This window comes from Onychomys torridus, chromosome 5 (genome assembly GCF_903995425.1).
Source record: "Onychomys torridus chromosome 5, mOncTor1.1, whole genome shotgun sequence".
In the NCBI taxonomy this organism is placed as follows: Eukaryota; Metazoa; Chordata; class Mammalia; order Rodentia; family Cricetidae; genus Onychomys; species Onychomys torridus.
This window is the reverse complement of record NC_050447.1, coordinates 94,417,216-94,443,393: the sequence shown is the minus strand read 5'-3', so window position 1 is coordinate 94,443,393 and position 26,178 is coordinate 94,417,216. Positions and strand designations below refer to the sequence as shown.

The 26,178-nt window shown below is 41.3% G+C and overlaps 1 protein-coding gene across 2 annotated transcripts in view; it reads left to right on the top strand.

Moving 5' to 3' along the window:
- Positions 1 to 3,195: 3,195 nt before the first annotated feature.
- The window catches only part of Stard3nl (STARD3 N-terminal like), a 41,642-nt gene continuing 18,659 nt past the window's right edge, over positions 3,196 to 26,178 (top strand). Inside the window, exons 1-2 of one of the 2 annotated variants that reach the window (XM_036188650.1) lie at positions 3,196 to 3,299; positions 24,965 to 25,247. In XM_036188650.1, coding sequence (XP_036044543.1) covers positions 25,023 to 25,247 — 225 coding nt within the window. In that variant the 5' untranslated portion in view covers positions 3,196 to 3,299; positions 24,965 to 25,022. Of the gene's footprint in view, positions 3,300 to 23,226; positions 23,289 to 24,964; positions 25,248 to 26,178 lie in introns of those variants that run through there. The other variant, XM_036188651.1, reaches the window with a different exon arrangement.

Below are 26,178 nucleotides of genomic sequence, written 5' to 3'. Positions count from 1 at the left end.
ATTATAGACTCCTAACTTCTTACCTAACCACTTCTAGGAATGTAGTTTGAGCACACAAATTCCCTTTTTCTGATCTACTAACTGATCATTAGCTCTCAGTTGACCTCCTCCTTTACACACCCTTTTGGGTTGTAAAAGAAAGCCTGACAGTCACTGCCTGAGGAAAATTCTTACCTGCCTTTATGATCCTGTAGGAATCAAGCCTGGTGACCTGGCTGGAGAGGGAGGATTGCTATCTTGGTTTATAATTGAATACCCTAGAAAAGTTGGGAACAAAGAACTGAGCAGTATGAGATTCAGAGGAGGAAACTGAGAGAGAACTTGAGGATGAGAAGGAGAAGAGAAAGGAGAATGGAAGAACTAGATGGGTAAGAACTGAAGAGGAAAGAACTAGATGGGGAGGAACTAGATTGAAGGGCTAAAAGTACTAGAGGAACAAGATGGAAGATGAAGAAGAGCCAGATGGGGAAGAACAAGATGAGAAAGAAGGAGATGGGAGAGCAGCTGAGATGGGAAAGAACTAGATGGATGAGAACCTAGATGGAGCAGAACTAAGATGATAGAATTAAGATAGAAATTAGAGGGGACAGCAGATAAATGTAGAGAGAAATCAGGCAAGAAAGGAGCTAGGTGTGAGAGCAGAAGAGAAACCTTGTGTGTAGAGAGGGAACTGATTCAGAATAATGAAGTGTATGGACTGAGGAGTTTCATGTACATATATTCATTTCATTTCATCAAAGATTTGATTATCAGATGGTTGCAGACTCTTCCTAGACCCTGGGAGGGGACTACTGAGGGGCTGGACCCCCCTAGTCCCTGATAAATGAAAAGAAGTACAAAAGAACATAACTGAAAATATCTTTGGCAAATGTTGAGTAATCAGATTTTTTTCCTTGTTTGTGAATGTGAAAAGTGATGAAACCAAAAAATTACTGGGAGATGTCCATTACTGCTAAACACATACGTATATCCTGTGCCACAGTGATACAACACTTTATAATATACCAAGATTAAATGTATAGCTATAGGCACCAATGATGTGGTACAAGAATATCCATAGTAGCATCATTTTTAACTACTCAATATAACTTTAATAACTTTAAATAACACGATATTGAGAAACAGTAGAATGAAAAAATTTGAAATTATAAAAAATACTGAGAATGTTAAAGTATTACATTATTTTTAATATATCAATATTACAAACATGATGTATTATAATATTGCAAATATTACTTATTTTATTTATTGCTTAGATCAAATATAAGACAAAAAAGGAAGGAAAGATTTATTTTGATTCGAATTTATGGTACAATTAATCGAACATAGCAAAGAAGTTGTGGTAGCAAGAGTGTGAGACCTATGGTCAGAGACATCCATGTCTGGAGACACATCAAGATGAATGTGGCTGCTCTGCTCATTTCTCTATTTTATTTGTCCTGGGACCCCAGAACATGAATGTTGCTCCTCACATTCAGGGTGGGTTTCCCACCTCAATTAATGCAACTTAGAAACTTTCACAGACATGCTCAGAAGTCTGTCTTCTAGGTGATTCCAGGTCCTGTGAAGTTGATAATCTATATAAGCCATCATGGGCATCAAGATAAAAGAGGCAGTCGGAATATGTGCTATGTCTGGAAAGCCTGAAATCAGGGAAAACTAATCACAGTGGTAGTACTCTCAGAACAGATTGCACTGTTTTAATTACTAAGAAGGCTTCTGCCTCACAGCAGTTACAAAAGTTGTTTCACCTTGTCAAACAAACCATTTCACACAAAATCCCTGCACTTAGTTTGTATATATACACACACACCTTGTCCTTTAATTTTTTATGCCTATCAATTTAGATTAAAATACAAAATTTGAATGTTATTTCTCATCAGAAGGATGCTAGAAAGGATTGTTTAAATTCTATAGGTGGAAATGGACACTGGAGCAGCACCAGGGACCTTATCAGAAGCATCTACTGCTAGACTTGAAGATGTATGTATCCCGAGATCCACTGTGTTCTCTCTTGTTGGTATCTCCACCATAAGCAGTACTTGGACAGAACTAGGAAAATGCAGCCACACATGTTTAAGGTGGCATTTCTCCTATCAACAATAGAAGAAACAAACTGTACATCTGAGAGCACAGAAATTACAAATTGTACCTATTGGTTCTAAGGACTATTGTACAGCATTTAAAAAACAATGAGGCACATTTAAGGATAGATGAAGATCAGAACTTGAGTGGTAATGAATATTTTCACATGCTAATAATGCACAGGAGTTAAGATCTATCACATAAAGCTTGAGCTTTTTTTTTTTTTTTTTTTTTTTTTGGTTTTTCGAGACAGGGTTTCTCTGTGTAGCTTTGTGCCTTTCCTGGAACTCGCTTTGTAGACCAGGCTGGCCTCCAACTCACAGAGCTCCGCCTACCTCTGCCTCCCAGTGCTGGGATTAAAGGCATGTGTCACCAACGCCCGGCAAAGATTGAGTTTTTAATTGGTGTAAAAACACAGGTTTTACCCAACTTGTAGTGTTCAAAAGTTTTGCACGTATATACTCACTTTTGTAATTTAAACATTATAGAAGCAATTTAAATTACTTTATAAGATGATTAAAAAATACTTTAAAATTATCAATCCTATTTTCCGCCAATGGGCTGAGCATCTTCAGAACTGATAGGGGCGTTTTATCTTCCTTTATACCTTTGCATTTTTGAAGGATGTACCTGCAACATCTATTGGGGAAAACATAAACATCACTTAGTGACCAATTTCGTGTATAACAATCATGCAAATAGCAAGACTTAACGATCAGTAAGAAAAGGCATTATGTAGTGAGAGAGCAGAGAAAAGGCGTCCTATGTAAGTCTGAACGAGTCCTAGACAAGTTCTTAGTGGACAGCTCAAACCAAGGTGCCAGGGCGTGAAACCCACCCTAGGATTACTTTTTACCGGCTGCAGCCTAAACCCTATAAAGCGACTAATGAAGCCTTCATCAGAACCCCACAGGAAGTTGCAACCAACTATAACCTCGCAGTTGTAGGCGGGGCTCTGGAGGCTCGGCCTGGTTCCAGACCCGCCCACTGCCTTCTTCCTGACCCGTCTACTGGTTGTCATGAGACTGACAATTCCTCAAACCAATCCGCTGTCTCCTGTACCTCTTCACCGTTCCGGCGAGCGGTAGCGTCTGTGCGTGCTCAGCGTGTTGACGTCCCCCGCGGGTCCCGCCCTGCAGCCCCGCCCCAGCCCGGCGGGCCTGGACCGCGGCGCCGGGTCTGCAGGCCAGCGGGCGGCTCGCGCCGCAGAGGAGGTAGGCTGTTTTCCCGAGCCCTGCTGAGCAGGTCGCAAAGGTTCGGGGCTCGCAAGACTCCCCACGCTTGGCCAGGGCCGTGCGGCCTGTGGGTGCAAATCCGGTGGAGTGCGGGAGTGATGCTGGGCCCCGGGCCCACTCCCACACTCCACAGGAGGCGGGTGGTCCAGCCTTGGCCCCGTGCCACGCATCCGTCAAGACCGGGATGACATGCGGGTATGGGCTGGCAGGTGCTGTCAGTTACCAGCCTTGCGTCCGCATCAAGAAAAACCTTGATATAACAGAATGAGACGAAAATTAAAGCATGAGTCACGAATGTTCTAGACTTGGGTTTAGCTCTCCGCTTTGCCCACTCATCCTGCCTTCCATTTATTTATTTATTTTGTTTAAAATCTCAGAAGCGTTCTTTCTCTTTCTCTTTTGGTTGGAACATGGGTGGACATCGTGGAACTTTTCTCAGTGTTCTCTCAATAGGGCAGGTGTAATGGCATTTGTCTCTATTCACAGATGGAATCACCGAATCCATTACTTGACCCAGTACTAGTTTGGGTAAGGTTAGTAAGGCTGAACACAGTTTAACTTCTCAGTGCACTAGAGTTACTTCAGCATGTCCCGTCTGATGTTTTTGTTTAAGGATCCTAAACGGATTTCCCATCTTTGCTTTGGCTATCCATCATCCTCTTCTAGAGCAGGATTTGATGAAAAAGAACAATTTATAGTATTATGGCTGTATTTATGGGTAAGTAAAATGCTGGATAAACATGCCTATAAAGGGACAGTGTATACTGTGCCTCCCTCTACGTCCACTACATGATAGCCATACATAAGGACTATTTTGTATTGTTGAGAAGAATACATTTTTCTTTGAAATCTTCCTGTCTCAAACTTGGACCTTTAAAGGTTACATCATCAAATGTACTAAAGAAAGGAAATAAAACTGTTCTGAGGACTTATCTTTTCAGGATAGTGATTATCATTTGGATTTAATCATTAGACAGTTTATATGATGAATGTCTGTCTATGCCACATACTGTTTTAGGCGTGACTATAGTATGTGGGATGCAGGAAAATGTCCCTGAACAGGTGATGGCTTGGATGAGACCTGAACGTTTTCAAGTGAGTCATGAGAAGATCAGGGAGTTTCCAGTTACAAGGCAAAGCCTGGGAGGGAAGTGGAGGCTTAGTGGGAGAGGAGTCCAGTATGACTCTAACAGGAAACAGTGGGCAAGTGGACCTTGGTTGGAGGTGATGCTGTACAGTGAACAGGAATCTGAGGCCTGCATGGAAGAGCAGACCTTTTAGGCACTCGTCAACTCTTAGATGCTTTCTGCCTATTTTGATTATGAAATGATTGTTAATTCACTTTACATTTTTCTCTTTGGGGGTCCTCTTAATGAAGCATGGCCCTCTCTTTCCTAGCACTACTGTATCCCACACAGTTATTTTTCCTTTTCATTGTTGCTGTGTGCAAGACTCAAACCCTCTGCTTATATCTAGCTCTAGCTTCTATCTCCTTGCTCCCAGTCGTGAATCATTTCCAATACAGTCTTGACCTGCTTTCCATTTGGAAGGCACTGCTGGGCAGTCCTGCTCTGCTAAGAAAGTACAACACTGAGTAGATTAGCTTTTTCCATTAGAGTGGTATTACTGACTAAAGATTGCTCTGCATTTAGTTCCTGCAGTTTTCCGGGCACATTGCATGCATTCTGTTCCTTCAGACATACTGCGAAGGGCAAAACCTTTCTTTTTCTTTTTTTCTTTCTTTTTCTTTTCTTTCTTTCTTTTTTGTTTTGTTTTGTTTATTTGTTTTTGAGACAGGGTTTCTCTGTGTAGCCTTGTGCCTTTCCTGGATCTCACTCTGTAAAACTTTTCATCAGTGAAGAAAGCATTCCCTAAGTCACCTCAGCTAGACTGCCGCAGAGGTCATTAGCTTTACTCCAATCTGACTTCACCATGCTCCACCCCTTCTCCGCCAAGCCTGTGACAGGATCTACAGGTTGATTGTGTTTCAAACTTGGTTCCTGATGTGACATTTTAGAGCTTATGTAATGGACCCTTTCAGTGGAGAAGGGGTTTTGGAACCCTAGATAGGCAGTAGTTTCCTAAGCTCAATGTCTGAAATGGCCAAGCATGCCAAATGCTCACCTCCAAATTTTCATGCTAGTATTTTATTTTGTTGTTTCCTTCTTTAAAATCCCTTATCAAAGAGTGTCTGCATATATCAAAGTACAGCATGTCAATATCTGGAATTCATTGTTCCTAAACTCATAGAAGGCAGTTTAAAAGCAGGGACAGTGCTTTTCCCTTAAACTAAAATAATCCTCTATTAATTTTTCCCCCTTTTCTGAAGAAGTAGATGTCAGCACTTTATATGCACCCTTCCTTTTTGTTAGAAGGTTATTGCTTGTAATCGCTCCCAGTACAGTGGTACATATGGCTTGTAAGTCATGCCAAATACAGTGGTATATGATTGTAACACCAATTATATGCAGATCTCTGGAAGGGGAAATCCCAAGTTGTAGGCCAGCTTTGGTAACTTAGCAAGACCCTGTCTTCTGTTAAATAAGGCAGGATTGTAGCTCAGGGAAAGAATACTTGAGCAACCTTGGATTCAATCCAAGGTGCAATCAGAATTTCTTTTTAATTCAAGTTTTAATATCAGCAATATTTAAAAAAGATTTAAAAGTTGCTAATACTTTGCCAGCTTGATCTTGTTCTTAGATGTGAGGTAATGTGGCATGCGGTGTGCTGGTTCATTGTTTCTGGTAGCCAGTAGAGTTCTTCCCATGACTAAGGAAGTACTTGAGACAGCTCAGTGATGTAACTTTTCTGATGCTGCTTTTAAAACGTAGAAACCAGCTTATAAACTTTATATGGTGGAAGAACCAGTTTGTTACATGGTGTAGCGTGGTCCTAAGTTTTAAAAAGAACCATTCGTTTTAAGGTTCTCTTATTTGATGAACTACATTAGATTAGTAACTGGGTTTATAAAAATTAAAATCAGTAGTTTAATTTGCATTCTGGCTGCCCTTTTGACCTGTTGTCATAATGGAAATTGAGTTTAATGGCTGTAGAATAATATTAATAGAACTGGCATCTTTCTTAAGTGTGAGAAGATATTTACATTTATGCAAAAGAGTTTTTTTTTTTTCACTTTAACCCAAAATATTACAACTGTATATTTAGACTGAGTCTCATTGTTTGTAGGGATAATCCCACAAACTGGTGCCTACATTCTTAGAGATCTAGGCTGTCAAGATCAGACCCCACATTATAGGCATCCAGACTATCTGCTCGTGATGAGTCCTGTGCCCCAAACAGGGACCCTGGTGGCCTCAGTGACACTGCTTGTGTTCTGCTTGACAGCTGGCCAGAGCTCTGCCTGTGCCTCAGAGTCCACTCTAACGTCGGACTTTCGCAATAAAACATTTCTCTTGTCTCCATGATGTGAGCTTTCTCTTTTCATAGCACTTTGGGGACAATTTCTCTGCAACATGTTTTACTTTCATACCTTTGGTCAAGGGTTATCATAGATGGATCCTCAGATCTGTGTTGGCTCAGGTTTAAAGACATCATCTGTGCTGTGCATGGAGTGGTTTTTGTACTGTAGAGCTTTTAGCTTTATTGCACATTCATTACCGTCTTTGAGAGAAGTGTTGGTGAGTGGTTCTTGGCTTTGATTCTATAGAACTGTCTTCCTGTTCCAGCTTGGGTCTGACTTCTATAGTTTCCAGCCTGTCCCCTTTGAGAAACTAAATCTTTAGATGTAAATCTTGGAGCACATTGCTACTAAAAAAGTCATTGTAAAATAGTTACAATTGGCTAGGAGTGGTGACGCACGCCTTTAATCCCATCACTCGGGAGGCAGAGGCAGGCGGATCTTTGTGAGTTCGAGGCCAGCCTGGTCTACAGAGTGAGTTCCAGGAAAGGTGCAAAGCTACACAGAGAAACCCTGTCTTGAAAAACCAAAAAAAAAAAAAAAAAAAAAAAAAAGCTAAAAAGCTACAGTCATTAATATTGTTATGTAGATAGAAAAGCTGAGGCCCAGAGAGAGTGTGGCCTAGAGGCTCTTGGCTCTTTACCTGGGTCTGGTCAACACTTATGGCTTTTGCTGCACTTCAGAACTCTGGGCAAGCTCTTTGTTTAAGCCTTTCTGATATTTCCCTTCTTTGTGAACAGACCTAGGTATGGAAGATAGTTCTTTCCTTGTGATGAGTGGAGATCATAACCTCCGTTCTTACCTGGCTCTTTGGCTGTTTACGTCTGGAGGGTCTTCTTGTCAGGAACTGGGTAGGGCTGCTCTTGTCCTCCGAGTTTGAAAACGTCTTCTGTTTTCTTTGGTTTTGTGATTAGTTAGTCTTCACTTTATTAAATGCACGATTTGGCTTAGAACCTTTTAAGTTCACTTGGGAGGCAGAGCCAGGTGGATCTCTGTGAGTTCGAGGCCAGCCTGGGCTACTAAGTGAGTTCCAGGAAAGGCACAAAGCTACACAGGGAAACCTTGTCTCAAAAAACCCCAAATAAACAAAACAAAACAAAACAAAACAAAGAACCTTTTAAGTTGAATCAGTTACAGATTTCTGTATCCTGTATCTCCCAGAACAATAGACTGTTTGAATATTGTTTATTGCTTATTATAGTATACTCTTATTTTTATTTTAGAAAAATATATTCCATAATTCTTTGAATTCATTGTTTCCTGTTTGTTGATTTGATGGTGCAGAATCAAGTAATTCCAGTGACATTTTTCTTTTCAAATTTATTTTAAACATTTATTTTTAATAATGTGTATGTGTGTGTGTGTGTGTGTGTGTGTGTGTGTGTGTGTGTGTTTGTGTTGGGGTGTGGGAATATGTACCTGTGAGTTCAAGCACCTGCAGAGTCCAAAACAGAGCACCAATTCCCCTGGGGCTGGCCTTGAAGTGGTTGCTAGCCACACCACCAGCACTGAACTCAGGTCTTGTGGGAGGGCATATGTGCTCCTAATTGCTCTGTCACCCTTCAGCTCCCAGTGCCCTTCCTCTCTTCCTGTCTTGTAAGTTCATCAAAGGGGACAGCAGCTCTTGAGGCCTTAGATGGTTCTCCAGCACAGGTGAAAGCACCAAGCCAGGACTTGCTTTGGCATTGTTGCTAGTAATTAGCCCAGAAGATTTGCTGTGTCAAGAGCTGTGTTGTGGGGTTATGGGGCTAGCCTTTAATTGTAGGAGGTCCAAGACCATCTCTGCGGGTCTCTACCCGGAGATGGACAAATGCCCCAGGGCAGCGAGCACATTCTGTGCCCTAATCTCTTGTCCCATCAGGAACCTCTATTGTCTTTAATTTATTCTTCAAACCTCCCTCTAAGTTAGGTTACAGTATTGCTGTCCCTATTTTGAAAAACATTAAAACATAAAAAGGATAAGTAACCTGACCAAGGTGACAATATTGGGATGAAAATGAGGCAGTGCTCCTAATTTACTTTTATCCAACATCACCCCTCTCTCTGACTTACCACTGTCAGTAATCTAAAGATCCTATAAACCAGAAGGGAAATTAAATGCCAGTAGGAGCCAGCTGATTCAAGAAGTAAATATGGTGACTAGGTGGCAAACTGGTGAGCTGGGGAATATTTCCAGTTGCCTATTTTTCAAGAGAAACTAGAAACCTGGGGATTTCATTAATGAAAATGTTCATCTCTGCATATTGACAGTTGATTCCCTGTTTAGGAGGTACAGTGTAAGCTAGCAAATAAACACAGCCCCCACTGTTAGTTTGAGTCTTTTTGGAGGCATATGGTTGTACTGACCTAAAGAGGTGTGCATCCACTTGATGACGGAAGTTGGGTACATGTTGAGTGGGGGGGTACAGGTGGCAATGAGGATGGGCAGGTTAGGCGTTGTCTTGTGTGCAAATCAAAGCTGGTCATCTAACATGCTCTGCACTGAGGCTGCTGCTGCTGCAGACGAAACTGTCAGCTTTTAGCTGGGACAGGCATTCTTCATACTTTTTCTTTCATGACTTCCACTTGCCCCAGTGTTTAAATAAACACCTCAGGGGGTGTGAGAACACAGAGACTCTGGAATTGAGTGCCTCCATCCTGTAGAAATGAAGCACAGCCATACTTCACATTGTTGAGAGCCTCTTACCCTGGAGTTCTTGTTTACCTTTCTTTGAACAAGGAAGTTCTCTGCCAACATTTTAGAAATACTGAACTCTTGCTGGCCTTTGGTGTTTGCCCTGTCCTTATGACCCTGCTCTCCTCAGCCAAGCCTGGGAAAGGAGCATTCACTCCCACGCTGTCTTTTCCCAGCTCTTTCTGCTTTGTCCACACACTTCTGTTCAGACTCCCAGTAGTTTCCCTCAGCTTCCTCACCTGGGTTCCCCAGACAGAGGGTAACTTACAGTGGTGGGCATGCTCGCTCGTGCTTAATCCATTTTTTAGTTGCCTTTGTCTTCCTCTTCATTGATACATTGAACAGCTTTTCAGGTCATTCAGAGCCATGTTTCTTCTAAGCTTAGCCTTTTCTTGATGGCATTTCTGCTCACAAACTGATACTCAGCCTTCTTTGTGTTATGCCTGTTTATACTTTGTTTTTAAACTGCTTGTGTAATTTGTACATAAGGATAAAGACAGTGTTTTTTGCATCTTACTTCACCTCACAGCAACTAGCACAAAGCTGTGCATGCAGTAGATGCAATAAATCTGCATCTGTTTGGCTTGGTGAGTCCCAGGTATATAGTTGATGTCTATGTGCTTTCTTGTGTGTACAGCACTTTTGTGTATTGGAAAGACAGATGACCATTCTAATCTATTGAGGAAGATTAGGACATTTTTATTAAGCCCATTACCAAGAATAGAAACTGAAATTAATATTCTTTATTTGGGGGAAGCATAGTTGTACATACAGGAGAGTCAGGGCAAGGTCACCCCCCCACCCCCCCTACCCCACCCCCACCCACACACACACACTACACGGAGTTCATAACACTCCAGCTCAGATAAAACAAAATATTCCTGGTATCTTGGTATATTAATATATCATGTTGAAATTCTAAACATGTGTATAATTTTTTTTATTTTAGTTAGCAAGTACCCAGACTCTATCCCTGCCCCCCTTTCTTTTTTGAGACAGTGTCTCTTTATGTAGTCCTGGCTATCCTGGAGTTCACTATGTAGTCTTGGCAGCCTTGAACTCACAGAGATCCTCTTGCCTCTGCCTTTTGAGTGCTGGGATTAAAGGCGTGCTCTACCACTGCTGGCCCTGTACATGTTTATACATTGGTAATTGTAGTTATAAATCTAACAAGCAAATAAGATGTCTTGCATATCCACCATTGCTCTAGGATACTGAATTGTTCTCTAGGAGGTTTTCTGTTTGTGTGTTTGTTTTCTTATTTTTCTTTTTCATTTGAGTTTGGTTTTGGCAGGGCCTCATGTAACCTAAACTGACTTTGAGGTCCCTATGTAGCTGAGGATAACCTTCACATTGTGCTCTTCCTGGCCCCGTCTCTAGAGTGGGTGCCACTACATCTGGCTTTCTAGGAGCTTTTAATGTGTAAGAAAAATTGTTAAGTATACCTCATTGTTCTATAGGAGCTTTGATATTGTGCTTGATAGAAGACCTGTGGACAGTATGTGAAATATATATTATAAGGTGGAGGAAATCCTTATTTTAGGTTCTATTTTTAAAAATAGCTTTTTAACTTTTTAGCTAATAATTACATTATTTCCCTCCCGTTTCTCCCTCCAGGCCCTCGCATATGTCCCTCTTTGCTCTCTTTCACCTTCATGGCCTCTGTTTTCATTGTTGTTATATGCATGTGTTTGTGTATGTGTGTTCCTAAGTACACAAGTACAACCTGCTCAGTTTGTATACCGTTACTTGTGTGTATATGTTTTCAGGGTTGACCACTTAGTATAATAGAGATTATCTTGAAGTTATCTATACATATCATACCTAGAAGAAGTAATCTATTACTAGAACAAAAGTACTGGTGTAGGATAATTTTATAAATAAGAGGTTTATTTTATAAATAGATCTCTCAGTTAGCTTCTGCTGTTTCCTTGACACAGCCTAGAGTTAATCTGAGGGAAGGCTCAATTGGTGGATTACTTGTATCAGATTAGTCCATGGACATGTCTCTGAGGGCAGTTTTTGATTGCTAATTGATGTAAGAGGGCTCAGCCCTCTGTGGAAAGAGCCATCCCTGGAAGATGGGCATGGGCTTTTTACGAAAGGCAGTTGAATGCAAGTCTGGGGGTAAGCCAGTAAGCAGCACTTTCCCATGGTTCCAAGCTGTTGTTGCTTGACTTTCTGCTCTGACTTCCCTCAGTGATGGACTGTGGTCTGAAGTATAAACCCAATAAGCCCTTTTCTTCCCAAGTTGCTTTTGGTAATTGTGTTTATCACAGCAACAGAAGGCAAGAGAACAGCATGCCACCTTTTGCTAATGCATGCTATAGAATGGATGCATCTTGAACACATTGTGATAAGCAAAAGAAGCTCCAAACAAAATACAACATGTTCATTCATATGAAATATTAAAAACAGATCAGTGTTGTCAGGGCAGGGCAAAGGGGAGGAATAGGGAGTTACTGTGTAATTGCTATGAAATTTCCATTGGCAATGCTGAAAATATTTGGAACTATAAAATTATACAATATCGAGAATATGTTCAATGCCTCTGAATTGTACACTCAATTTTTATAATTTTATATTATCTAAAGTCCACCTCAGTGTTAAAAAGAGGCTATTTAGCTCGTTGTTTTGGAGAATGGAAACCCATGGTCAGGCAGTTTGATAGCTCAGCCTCTGGCAAGGGTCCCAGACTGTCTTAGTGTAGCAGAGAAATGGAAGGGAAAAAGCTCTGTGCAGAGATCACATGGTAAAACAGAAGACTCAGGGCCCGCAACTTCTCTTTTGTAATCTTGTGCCTTTTCCAGAACCAACCAGTCCCCAGAACTGTAGTAATGTCTTTCTCCAGTGAGCCAGTTACCCCACAGGCCCAGCCTCAATGCTTTCACCATCTGTTGCATGGCTTTCCACATTGAGGACCAAGATGCTGGCACCTGAGCCTTTGGAGAGGTACTGAGAAGTCCTTGGGGATCAGGAGAATGTTTTGAGGAGGTGACACATGAACATCCTTGAGCAGTAGATAGGCTGTTGATAGTTGGGTGATTGGCAGAATGGGCATTCCTGGTGGGCCTGAGGTGCAAATGCCAAAATCTGTACAAGGAACTCTGAGTTGTAAGCACTGCTGGAGTGTTAGGAAAGGAAAGCTTTGTTTCTGAGCAGAGGGAGGGATGGTTGCTGGGAAAACTGGATGAGAGATGGTTGAGAAGAGGCTGGGGAGAACTGGTAGGGGCCATGTTTTTCACCAGTGAGGATGGTGCCAGCAGCAGAGTCAGCCTTAGTATGTTTTCTTGCAAAGCTGTAAATAAGACTTTAGTGATGATTAGTGACTATTCTTAGGTATTTGGAAGTGTTTATAGGTAATGTGTATATGTCAGTATCTTTGTTTAGTCACTATAATTTTGATTTTGTAATTGCTTGGTTCTAAAAATGACAAGATTAAACTTTTTGAGAATTTTGCTACTTTGAAGTTTTTACAGATACCGAGTGGGGTTTTAGAGGTCCTGCTACAGCCTGACATGGTGGAGCATGCCTGTCATTCCTATACTTGGACTTTGGGGGAGGGGTAGAAGGTTGAGGGTTATCCTCTGATCCATAGCAGGCTCAAAGCCAGCCTGAGCTACATGAGAGCCAAGGGGACAGGATGGAGGGAGAAAGGAAGATGCAAAGGGAGAGGGAAGTAGGTATTTCCTGCTGAGCACACAGCACACTGCTTTCCTGCAGTGTCAGCCTGGAGTCGCACCTCAGCTCTTAGTGCTCTTCGCTCTTTTATGTGATTTCATCTTTTGAAGCACAAATTCGGCTGGGAAAGATGATCCTAGAAGTTGTACCTGATTCTTGTCATTTGACGACCTAGTTTCTTGTGTAAGTATGAAAAAAAAATCTAATGAAAAGAGAGAAAGTAATACTTTAAAAAAATCTAGGTATCAATATTTTAAGATTACATCTCTAGCTCACATTCACTGTAATTTCAACTGCATATGTTTATCTGTGGTGGAGATTAGAAAATAATTTTTAAAGCTGTGCCATTGTGTGTATTTTGCATTGTAGGAAGTAACAGAAGGAATTTCTGCCTGTAAATACTCTTTGTCATAGATGGAAATGACTCATCCTTTTATTGAGTTCTCTGGTTTGTGAAGGTGGTCTCAAGTGACTTCAGGGGAATTTGATGTTGTGTGTCCACAGGTATTTCTCCCCGAGTCCTTCTTACATTAGAGACACCAAAGAGGCAGTGGGTTGATTCGCCATCAGCAGAATGACATTTGCAGGAGTTCTTGCCCCACCTTCCAGAGAACAGCCCTGTGATATTAAATGACCAGGAACTCAGCTGTCTCTGAAGAGGCTTGTAGAGTGGGCTGACTACTTGCTAGGCTGCTTCTTGGAATTAAGCTGTTGTTTATTTGGGAAACATGAAGAGTATGTGATAAACCCAGTCCCAATTCTGGTCTTTGGGATGCAAGATAAATACCATAAGAGGTTTGATTTTTAAAATAATGCTTTTATTAATTATTTGAGAATTTCATACAGATGCAAAATACAGTGTATTTTGATCATATTCATCCTCTCTCCCAACTCTTCTCAGATTCTTCCACTTCCCTACCCAACTTCTTGCCCCTGCCCCCCAATGTGTTCCATTTTTGATGACCAACTACTCCTGGGTATGAGGCCTGTCCTGGAGTGGAGCGTGGTTGATATATCAAATGTCACACAATTAAAGAAAATGAATTTATCTCTCTGAAAAGCAATCAGATGCCAAAAGATCATCAAATAAGGCTGTGTGGGATCTCATGCCCACTTCCCTCCTCTAAGCTGGGATTTTATCTGGATTAAGCTTGTGCGGGATTTGTGCATGCTTTCACAATCGTTGTGAGTTTATATTTGCATCTTCAAGGAAAGTGACTTTCCTTGAAGTCACCACCTTTTGCTCTTAAAGTCTTTCTGCAATGTCTTCCATAATGATCTCCCAGCCTTGAGGGGAGGGTGAGATAGAGACATCACATTAGGGCTTGTGCTGGTTAGTTTTTGTAACTTGACATAAGATAGGGTCATCTGGTTAGAGGGAACCTTGTTTGAGAAAATGCCTCCATCAGATTGCCCTGTAGGAAAGTCTGTGGGACATTTTCTTAGTTGATGATTAATGTGGGAAGGCCTAGCCCACTGTGGGTGATGCCAATCCTGGGCAGGTGGTCTGGGAAAGTATAAGAAAGGAGGCTGAGTGTGAATTTTGAGAACAAGCCAGTAAGTAGTATTCCTCCATGGCTTCTGCTTCAGATCCTATCTTCAGGTTCATGGTTGAGCTCCTGCCCTGCCCTTCCTCAGTAACAGATTGTGACCTAGGAATTGTAAAATGAAATAAATCCACAACTTGCTTTTGGTCATGGTGTTTATCACAACAATAGAAAGTAAATTAAGGGGCTGGAGAGATGGCTCAATGGTTAAGAATTCATGCTTCTCTTCCAAAGGACCTGAGTTTAATTCCTAGTACAGTCTCATGGTTATCTTACAACTCCACCTGTAAATCCAGCTCCAGCAGGTGATCAGATGTGTCTGGCATCAGTGTGCACCTGCATTTACATGTACATACCCATACACAGACCCACACACATGCTTAAAAAAGTAAATCTAAGAAGCAAGCTAAGATTGGACTGACTACTCAGTAGTTTCTTTTTTCTGCACATTGAGCAGTTCTGAGTCTCTCTGCTTTAATTGCCATTTGATGCAAAAAGAGGCTTCTGATGAAGGCTGAACAGTGCATTAAGCTGTGGACATAGCAATGAGTCATCAGGGGGCATTTTTAGTACCATGTCCATTTAGCAAAATAATAACAGGATCTCTACTGGGGCCCATGATCTATTTAGCCACAGGATCTTGACCTTGTTGAGTTTCTATCTAGCCACAGATTCTTGGCCTCGTTCACAGTTATATCCAACAACAACAACAAAAATTGGTTGGTTACTCCTATAGTTTATATGCCGCTATTGCACCTGTGAGCATATGTTACCAGGCAGAGCACTATTGTAGCTTGCAGGATTCACAGCTGGGTAAGATTGATGATTACAGTAGCATGCATATCATCATCAAGCATTCTGAAGCTAGCCAGTAGGGATGAAGCTTCTAGTTGAGTACCAGCTAAATTTTTCTACATTCTATGACTCAAGTATGTTGGTATGATCAACAATTAGTCTTATGGTCAAATTCTGGAGAGGACCAAATGGCATTGGCAATAGCCTGTGTTTGGGATTATATGAGACTAGGGGCCAACAACCCCTAAAGAGGTAACCCATTCCTCTGAGAGACTGAGGAAAAGAGTTTTAGGTGCTGTGTGGAGATGAAATATTTTGAGTGTAATATTAAGGGTCTAAGATGCAAAATCCATTTGAGTCCTAGAATGGCCTTTCTAGGAGGAGTCTCAGGATTGGAAAGAGAACAGTAGGAATGGAGGATGGTTACTATGAAGACCCTGTTGTTCTAGTTATCCTGGAGTAACTGATAGCAGTTTCTGAAAAACATAAGAAATCAAAGAACAGTCTTGTTCCCAGAGCCCTTCTTGGGAGAGACTTTCAGTGAAGCAGTGACGAGTTATGACTGTAACATTCTTACCCACATGACTCAGCAGTGCTAGAGTGACTGTCAGGTGTTGACCTCTTCAGGGTAGGTGAGCTGACAAGTCATATATACCACCCAGCAGGACCTTGGCCATTTTGTGACATCTGCCATTTTGTCTGTGGAAGAAGAAAGGCAATTTGGCTGAAGTCTTCAGCCGTAGCCCAAGCAGCATCCCGAGAGACACCGTTATTGTCTTGAGTTTGCATTGGAATTTTCCCCTTTCTTGAGTCAGTCCCTTGTTTTATTTTCTCGTTTGACTAGATGAAAGTTCTACTGGCAGCAGGGATCTTTGGTTCAATATTTTGAACTTTTTAAATGTTTCTAGTATTATATTTTCTTCATGACCAGGGCTTGCTTATTAACATGGGAACTCTTAGTAAAAACTCAAATAGGACCTATCCCCAAAGTGTTTTCTGTTCTGCAAATAAATTTACTTCATTAGTTCTTACTTTTTTTCTTTTTTTCTTTCTTTTTTTTTTTTTTTTCAGACAGGGTTTCTTTGTGTAGCTTTGCACCTTTCCTGGAACTCACTCTGTAGCCCATGCCGGCCCCGAACTCACAGAGATCCTCCTGGCTTTGCCTCCCGAGAGCTGGGATTAAAGGCGTGTGCCACCACCTCCCACCTATTACTTTTTTCCTTATCTTTATAGTTTGAAGAGAGTTCCCTCAATCCTGTGTTGACCCAGTAATATATGTATCTAGCCAGTATCTCTCTCCTGAACTTCTGGTTCTCCTCACAGCTTGTTTTTATTTGGATCTGAATAAATACCCTCCACTTTATGCATCCAAACAGAATGGATATTCTGTCTCCTGCTGTCTTCCCTCTGTCTTCTCCATTTCAGCACACAGCAGCTCTTTTATGTTCTTCTGGTTCTCACTCCATTCCTCATACCCAATCTACCTCCAGATGCTCTGGGCTTGGCATAAGAACCAGGTAGTTTTTACCACCTCTACTGCCATGACCTAGTCTCCTAACTCCATACATTTTCTTCTAAGTTACTGCCATGTTGTGTCTACTGAGAGCTCCCTGGATTCTGTTTCTCTTCATAGTGTACACACTTACTACACACACTGGTCATAATTGTCTTCTGGAGAATACCTTCTAGGGTTCTGTGTCTTATTTGAGTGGAAGTCTTCATAGTGGTCCCCGGGTCCCACGTGCCCATGTCTTGTTGCCCTTCACAGCTCTCATCCCCTTGTGCTATCTCAACAGGCTCTAGCAGGTCTGACTTATTGGCCACAGTCCTTTCTGGGTGCCTAGCCAGCCCCTCTACATGGCCTTTCCTCTGCCTGCAGCACACTTTCATCCTGTTTTCTGCCTGGTACTTCTCCCTTATCTCCTGCTAGTTATTGCTCAGATGAACCCACTTAGTGACATCATCATGGCATTCACAGTGTTTTCAAACCCTTATCTTTTCCTTGTGTCTATGATCTCCAAAAGGTAAGCTCACCCAGCATAGGAGATGGCCTGGGTTTGTTAATCACTGAATTGCAGTGTTCAGAGGATGGCTTGCTGGAGCTCTGGTATGCTGCTATTTGAGGAATGGGTAAAGTAGATGTGGTGTGTCCTTGGCAGCCTTTGCATTTTTCAGGTATTATCTATTCTGAAATCTTACAGTACAGGTTCATATTTTGGTACTCAGGACATAGTTTAAGCCCATCTCTTAAATTATGAAAACACTATCACATTTTTATACAGTTTTTGTATCTTAATATTTCTCTCAACATACTTGTCAACTAAAAGTTTAGTAATATTTTTCATATTGCTAAAGGAGGATTTTGTGTTCAATTATATTTATGTTGTATGTATGTTTATATGTGCTGTCTGTAGAATGATGTAGATGCAGTAACTCCGAGTCTACATCCTGTGTGTTGTGGAGCTACCCTTAGACAGTTTGCACGTATTGTGATGCTTAGTCTCCAGCGTTTCCACATGTGTCTTCTCTAAGAATGAGGGCATCCCATGTAGCAAGTTCAAAATGCTAATCAGTTCTGCAGTTGTCTTTTGAAGTGTTAACTTTTTTTGTAGTTCTTAAAAAATAACATTTTCAAGCCTGGAGTCGTGGTGCACGCCTTTAATCCTAGAATTTAGGAGGCAGAGCCAGGAGGATCTCTGTGAGTTCAAGGCCAGCCTGGTCTATAGAACAAGATCCAGGACAGGCACAAAAACTACACAGAGAAACCTTGTCCCAAAACAACAACAACAACAACAACAACAACAACAACAAAATCTTTAAAACTCTTAGAAAATTGTGTGTGTGTGTGTGTGTGTGTGTGTGTGTGCGCGCGCGCGTGGTGGTGGTGGGTGGGTGGATGTGTCTAGGCTCATGGTGCTGTGGTATGCATGTGGAATTAGAAGACAGATTTGTGGAGTGTTCTCTTTTTCTGCCTTTTTGTGGGCTCCAGTGTCTGAACAGGGGCTGTCATGCTTGGGCCGCATGTGGCTTTTCCCACTGAGCCATCTCATAGACCTGTGTTCTTGTTAAATTCCTTATTCAAGCCAGGCCTTTCTTCACTTTTTATGTTTGCTCTTTATGTCCTTTTCATTTTGAAGAGTAGACACACCACTGCATTTACTGTTTTATTGACTGGTTTTTGTCTGTGATTGATTACTTCCTTATAATTGATTACTTCCATATAACTACATTCGGGTTAAACATTAAAAGTGGTTAAACATTAATTGTTGTTACATGTTTATTGCAACACAATAAATGACATCATGTGAGCTTGTTCCAGCGTCAGCCCAGATGCTGACTGCCAGGTCTCCTCTCTATAAAGGCATATTGTCCCCCAACAGAACTGAACTTATTCAAGAAGTAATACTTTGAGACTGTTCCTCATAAGTTTTGTTAGCATCTACTAATGTTTCTTGCCTAGAGAATCCCTGAACTGAGACTTGTGAACTGGCTTTTCTAATTTTCTTCCTCCTACATGTTTATCTGACCTCTTGCCTACTCATCTGTTTTTACAATGTAGCCGTAACCTATTAAGATTTAATTTTTTTCTAGTATGAATTCCAACCATGCTGTTATTAGTCATACTTACATCCATGTTCACACTGTCTCAGATTGGATAGTAAGTGGTCTTTCATGACAACCTGCACAAAATTTTTTTAAATCATCATGGGATTTTGTTTTTTTGTCTTTTCTAAGAGCTCTGTACATATGAAAAGATTCTAAAAGTGTTCTCCACAGGCTCTAATAGATGCATATAGAAAGCCTTTGTTCTTTCAATTAGCATACAAAATACTGGATTTTATTGTTATATCTCCTTACATTGCTGATCTTCCTCTTCCACTCACTTCTTCCAGCTCTTGATGCCCCACTCATGATTTATATTCTTAATGTCTATATTTAGGTCCATGATCCATCTTGAATTAATTTTTTTACATGATATAAGGTAGAGGTTGAAATTCTTTTTTTTCCCAATTTTTATATGGTTGTCCTAGCATACTTTTCTGAAAACAAGCTTTATTTCTCTACTCTACTGCTTTGATATCTTCATCAAAAGCCAAATGCCCCTATACATGTGGATCTATATGGGGCATTCTCATCTTTGCATTTCTTTAACAAAAACTTAAATTTTCTTTTATTTTTTAAGATTATAATATTACTACATCATTTATCCCTTCCCTTTCCTCCCTATAAACCTTACTGTATATCACTTGTTCTTTTTCAAATTTATAATCCTTTTTTTTCCATTACTTTTCATTACATATATATATATATATACAGATACATAAACATATACATTTATTTCTAAATCCAAGAACACAACCTACGCAGTCTGTATAGTGTTCTTGTATGAATGTTTTCGGGGGTAGCTATTTTGTATTGGGTAACCAATTAGTATACTATACCCTGGGGAAGATTATTCTCCACTCTCAGCATTCCTTAGTTTCCTGTGGTTCTTTGTGTAGTAGAGGCCTCACGGGCTTTCCCCACCCTGCTATCCATGTTAGCATGGCCATTGTTATTGTCTTTGTTCACCTCAAGGTAGTTGTATTCATGAAACTTTATGGCTGTAGCTCCTGACATTCATGGGAGATCCCCTGATCCTCTGGCTCCTACAGTCCTTCTGCCCCCTCTTTACCATTGATCCCTGAGAGGGTTTTGTATTCATTGGGACTGGCTCCACAATTCTGCATTTTAATTGGTTGTGGTTTTCTGTAATGGTCTCCATCGGTTCCAAAGAGGTATTTCCTTGATGAGGGGGTGAGAACTGTGCTTATCTGTGGGTATAAGAAGGACAAATGTTTAGAATGTAGTTAGGGATTATGATGGTTTAGTAAACTGGCTGCCACTTCTAAGCAGGGCAAGCTCCCTCTCCCTATTTTATGGCATTTCTACAAAACATTAGGTACAGAGGTAAAAGTCCTTCATTTTTCAGTTAGTATACAAAATAATGGATTTTATTATTGCATCTCCGTCCATTGCCGATCCTGCTCTTCCACCACTTGCAGTAGTGGTGACTGTTTATTGTCTGGGTGTTGTCACTTTCGTGTGGAAGGAGAAGGGGTTGACGTTTGCCTCCACTTTCCACACAGCATAGGGACAGATGTAGTAAAATGACCTGGAAGATGCAAACACATCCCTCAAAGCAGAAAGGATCTTTTTGTGCTCTCTCTTTCCTGAGGAAACTGTGATAGGTGGGATAATATTGCTACAGGTTCAATCACGTAGGTAAAGAAAGCACTGTACAATTCAGGAAGTTGTCTCCTATGCTAGTGCGCTCAAGGCCATCCCTCACTTTCTCCTCTATCAGGTTCAGTGTACTTGTATTTATGTTGAGGTCTTTGATCCACTTAGACTTACTTGAGTTTTGTGCATGGTGATAGATACGGATCGATTTGCGTTTGTCTACATACTGAGAGCCAGGTGGACCAGCACTATTTGTTGAAGGTGCTTTCTTTTTTCCATTGTATATTTCTGGCTTCTTTATCAAAAACAAGTGTCAGCCGGGCGGTGGTGGTGCATGCCTTTAATCCTAGCACTCAGGAGGCAGAGCCAGGTGGATCTCTGTGAGTTTGAGGCCAGCCTGGGCTACCAAGTGAGTTCCAGGAAAAAGGCACAAAGCTACACAGAGAAACCCTGTCTCGAAAAAACAAAACAAGTGTCCATAGGTGTGTGGATTTACATCTTGGTCTTTCATTTGATTCCATTGATCATTGTGTCTGTTTTTATGCCAGTACCATGTGGGTTTATTACTATAGCTCTGTAGTACAGCTTGAAATCAGGGATGGTGATACCTCTGGAAGTTCTTTTATTGTACAGGATTGTTTTAGCTATCTTGGGTTTTTTTTGTTTTTCTATATGAAGTTGAATATTGTTTTGTCAAGGTCTGTAAAGAATTGTGTTGGAGTTTTGATGGGGATTGCATTGAATCTGTAGATTGCTTTTGGTAAGAGGCCATTTTTGCTGTTAATCATACCGATCCATGAACATGGGAGATCATTTCCTCTTCTGACATCATTTTCAATTTCCTTCTTCAAAGACTTGAAGTTTTTTTTTATCATAGAGGTATTTCACTTGCTTAGCAAGACAGACAGTATGTACTTGCTTATAAGTGGATATTGGCTGTAAAGTCAGAGATAGTCATACTATGGTCCCCAAGAGGCTAAGTAACAAGTGATTAAGGAGATACGTACGAGTCTCCATGGGAAGAGGAAATAGAATAAATCCCGGGTGTGGCCTGAGAGTGGGTGGGGTTGGGAACAGGAGGGTTCAACTTCACAGGGAGGAGAAAATACTGGGAGAAGTGATTGGAATTTGGGGGCATTTTGGGGGTGAGGTAGAAACCTAGTGCGGTGGAAAGCCCATGAAATTTACAAGAGTGACTCTACCAAGGATTCCTAGTAATGGGGGGCATGGAGTCTGAACTATCCATCTTCTGTAACCAAGCAAGGCCTCACGTGGAGGAACTGGGACACCAACCCAGCCACAAAACTGTCAGTCTAGTGTTTGTCCTACCTGCAAAGTGCTCTGGGACCAGAGCCTAGCAGAATCAACATCCAAGAGACCAGAAAGATTTCATCTAGCAACTAATGGGAGCAGATGCTGAGTCCCAGAGCCAAACAATAGGCAGATCTGAGGAGTCCTGTGGAGGAGGGAAGGAAGAATGGGAAGAAGCAAAGGGGTTGGGGACACCACAAGAACATGGCCCACAGCATCAACCGACCAGGACTCATGGGAGCACACAGAGACCAGGGAGCCTGGAGGAGTCTGACCGAGGTCCTCTGCATATATGTTATGACTGAGTAACTTGGTGTTCTTGTGGGATTTATGACAATGGGAGCAGAGGTAGTCATTGACTCTGTTGCCTACTTATGGGACCCTTTTCCTCTTGCTGGGTTGCCTCATCCTTGATGTGATGGTATTTGCCTGGTCTTTTTGTTGCATGTTGTGCTATATTTTGGCTGATGTCCCTGGGAAGCCTGCTCTTTTCTGAGGGGAGATAGGGGGGGGTGAGTCTGTGGGAGAGGGGAGGGAGGGGAAACTGTGGTCAGGATGTAACATATGAGAGAAGAATTTTAAAGAGAGAGAGAGAGAGAGAGAGAGAGAGAGAGAGAGAGAGAGAGCGCTGCACGCACGCACTGTGCAGGGTAGCGTGTTCTATCTACAAGCACTTCTGGAGTGGCCTGTCCATCAGATAGGATCATTTGTGTTTAATGGATGTATCAGTGGAGTAACCTGGGGAAAATACAGATGCTCACATGGTTTTGCTGTCCCTGAATCAGAATAGCCATTAGAAACTGACATTTATCATTTAACCTATTCGGACATTGACACTGTCATTTCATGTCTCAGCCAGATCTCTCTTGAGAAGAAACCATTAGCAGCTTCTAGAAATAGATAGATAGATAGATAGATAGATAGATAGATAGATAAAAAGCACAGCAAAATTTTCAACTTTGTAGACCATAGAGTTTCTTCTGCAGATGTTTGTCGTTCATTCCTGGTGTTCTAATATGAAAGCATCCAAGACAGTACAAATGGAATGGCGGAGTTCTAGTAAACCTTCCAGAAACATGCTTTGGCTGACTTAATGTGAGCACAGTAATGGGTATGGAGACTTTAAATGTGCTGATGTGGCCTGTCTTGTCTTCTGTGCTCCCGCCATCTTTCAGGACAGGAAATGCCTGTGGTCTCCTTGGAGTAAGGAGCGTGGCAGACAGGGCAGACCTAACCTTAACATGACTTGAAATCACCGTGCGGGAGGCAGGATGGCTCAGCTGGGATTGGAAGGCCTGTGAGCTTCAGAACAAACTCAGGTTGTTTGAAGTTTACATAATTTGTCTGTTGACCCAATAGTAGGATGCTGCTGACCTAATTGACAAAGAAGACATGCAAATATTTTCAAATCTTAAAGCATTGCTTTCTTTTCACAACATGCTGAAGTTGATTCCTACAGTGGTTAAGATATTTTGCTGATTTACCCAGTGACCTTATCTGGAAGAAAATAAGAGGGCTGTATAGATGCTTGGCTGCTTCTGTTCTAAATCCTAACAGCATGGCATATGGACTTAGTTCCTCCTGTTTTAAACAGACTGTGTACAAAGTACATTTGAAAACTGAGGAAAAAGTGAAAGGAGAAAAATAAAATCTTACTCAGATAATCTTTGCTTATATCATAAGTACAGTCCTTTAAGGGATTATTTTATAGCCAGGTGAACACAGGGTTAAAGGTCGAACTTTACCAAGTTCTCTGGACACACTCCTGCACACAGTCTGCAGTCACTGTGCCCCTCTCTTCCTCCAAGGTAACTACTGACTGACTCCAGTACTGTAGCTCTGCTCTCACATCAAATGTCTGTGCTTTGGTTAATTTCCTTCAAACCTCTAAAAGTAGAGTTACTATAGCAAGAGGAATATTTTTAAATACCAGTTCATATTATGAACTTGCTTAAAAAACAGTCTGTTATATTACGCCACCACATGATCCAAATGTATGGAGAGGACTTTTGTACCTGAGAGTGGGAAAGTAGAGCACTGACCAATGGAAGGAGAGAGAGTTCTGGGAAGTAAGTAAGACTGAATGAGATCACACTGCCTCGGGGAAATCTTAGCGGTCTGTTTTCAAATTCTGTTTCATCCTAAAACTGATCTTGGTCTAAATGTGACGTGTGACAGACAGAAAGGTGAGCATATGAATTTGAACACAGGTACCACCCAACTTTCTGTCCAGGTTCATGGCCAAAGCAAAACATGAATATTGGTGGATCCAGAAGCACAACCTAACCCTCCCACAGGGAGAGGTACCACTGGATGCAGAGCTGGAGTGCCCAGCAGTGCAGCCACCCACTGTTTCTGTTCGGTGACCTCACTCCACCTTTGAGGAACCGGCTCATTTAGATTACTTCTCTTCAGTCGTATTCTAGAATGAAGCACCCCAGGTCTTGGGGAACCCCTGTATGGGGCTATAACTTCTGTAATTAACAATCTGGGGTTTTCATAGTGCTAGACTTCTGGAGGTATAAATCTTACCTTCCTAAGAAGATGCCCAGATAATATGAAGAGGTGATGGGGAAAGTTAAATTTAATGATGTCTTTTTGGTAGAAAACAATTCCTATTTTATAGCTAGTTTATGTGGTGGCCCAACATCTGGGAAGAAGTCTGTATATGGCTTCCTAGCCCATGGGTAATAACAAGACCATGGAGATTTCCCTGCTGGTGTGGTAAGAGACCTGGCTCCAGGTTCCAGGCATTGTGTTATAGCCTGTCTTCACGGTTTCCTGATGTAATTTTGTTTTCTCCTTCACTGACAATCTTTTCTAACACAGCCACTTAGTAATACTGAGTACACCTGTTGCTTCTTACTTTACTTCCTCTTTTTTTCTGTCCAAACATCAGTGTCTTATGACAGAGCATCGTGGCTCAGTTGAGGGTAGCATGCTTGTGTGACACCAGCATAGGATTAACGTGGGTTTTCTCTTTTGCCCTCTGCAGGTTGCTTCTCACTAGGGATGGTGGAGTTGGATGGAGACTCCTTCAATCCTCCTCCAGGATGAACCACCTGCCAGAAGACATGGAAAATACTCTGACTGGGAGCCAGAGCTCACACGCTTCTCTGCGGGACATTCATTCCATCAACCCTGCACAGCTCATGGCCAGGATTGAGTCCTATGAAGGAAGGGAAAAGAAAGGCATATCGGATGTCAGGAGGACTTTCTGTCTGTTTGTCACCTTTGACCTCTTATTTGTAACATTATTGTGGATAATAGAGTTAAATGTAAGTTGATTTTGTTCATAACTTCTTGTTTCCAGAGGTACAGAAGTTTCAATTTTTTTCTCATCATTTTGTCTTATTTAGTGAATTCCATCTTTTTTTTTTCATCATGCAGTGTTACCTATCTCCAGCTGACTTAAGCTTTCTCTAATTTTTAGTGTTAGTGTGTGCAGTACACCCATGTACTTAAAATTCACTTCTGGGATTATGAAATTTGAATTCCTGGTGCTTTGCTTAATAATAAAGTGTCCTGTGGGGCACATTCTGCTGTTTGTCTTTACGAAGCTTCCTGAGGATATGGCCCTGCTCATTGTGCGCAGGCTTATTTAATCCAAGTCAGTGCTCGGCTTGAGTAGTTGAGCAAAACCTGGCTTAAAAGGCAAATAGAATTATTTCCTGGGTCTTTTTAGATAAACACTTACCAGATACTCCTCTTAAAAACAAAAACGAAGTTTTGGGAGTGGAGAGATGGCTCAGTGCTTAGGAATACTGGCTGTTCTTCCAGAGGGCCGGGTTCTGTTCTCAGCAGCAACACAGTGGCTTACACATCTGTTAACACTGGTGCCAGGGGATCTGATGCCCTCTTCTAGCCTCTGAGGGCACCAGGCACACACATGGTGCATAAACATACATTCAGGCAACAAAGCACCCATATACATAAGAATTTTTAATATTAAAATATATCTGTGAAATGCTTCTGAAATATGCATTCTGTGTTATGTCTGCTTTTTAATTCCCTTGTTTAAGATTTTGTAAAAGAGATTTTTTTCTTCATATTTTATTGAACATGCTCTAGAATAATTTGGAGAACTATGCAATTATATTGCCCAGTAGTTACCTATGTCAGTACTATCAAATAGAAATATAATGCAAACTTTAACATATATTATTTTAAATTTTCTGCTGTACATTAATAAAATTAAAATAAAAAGGG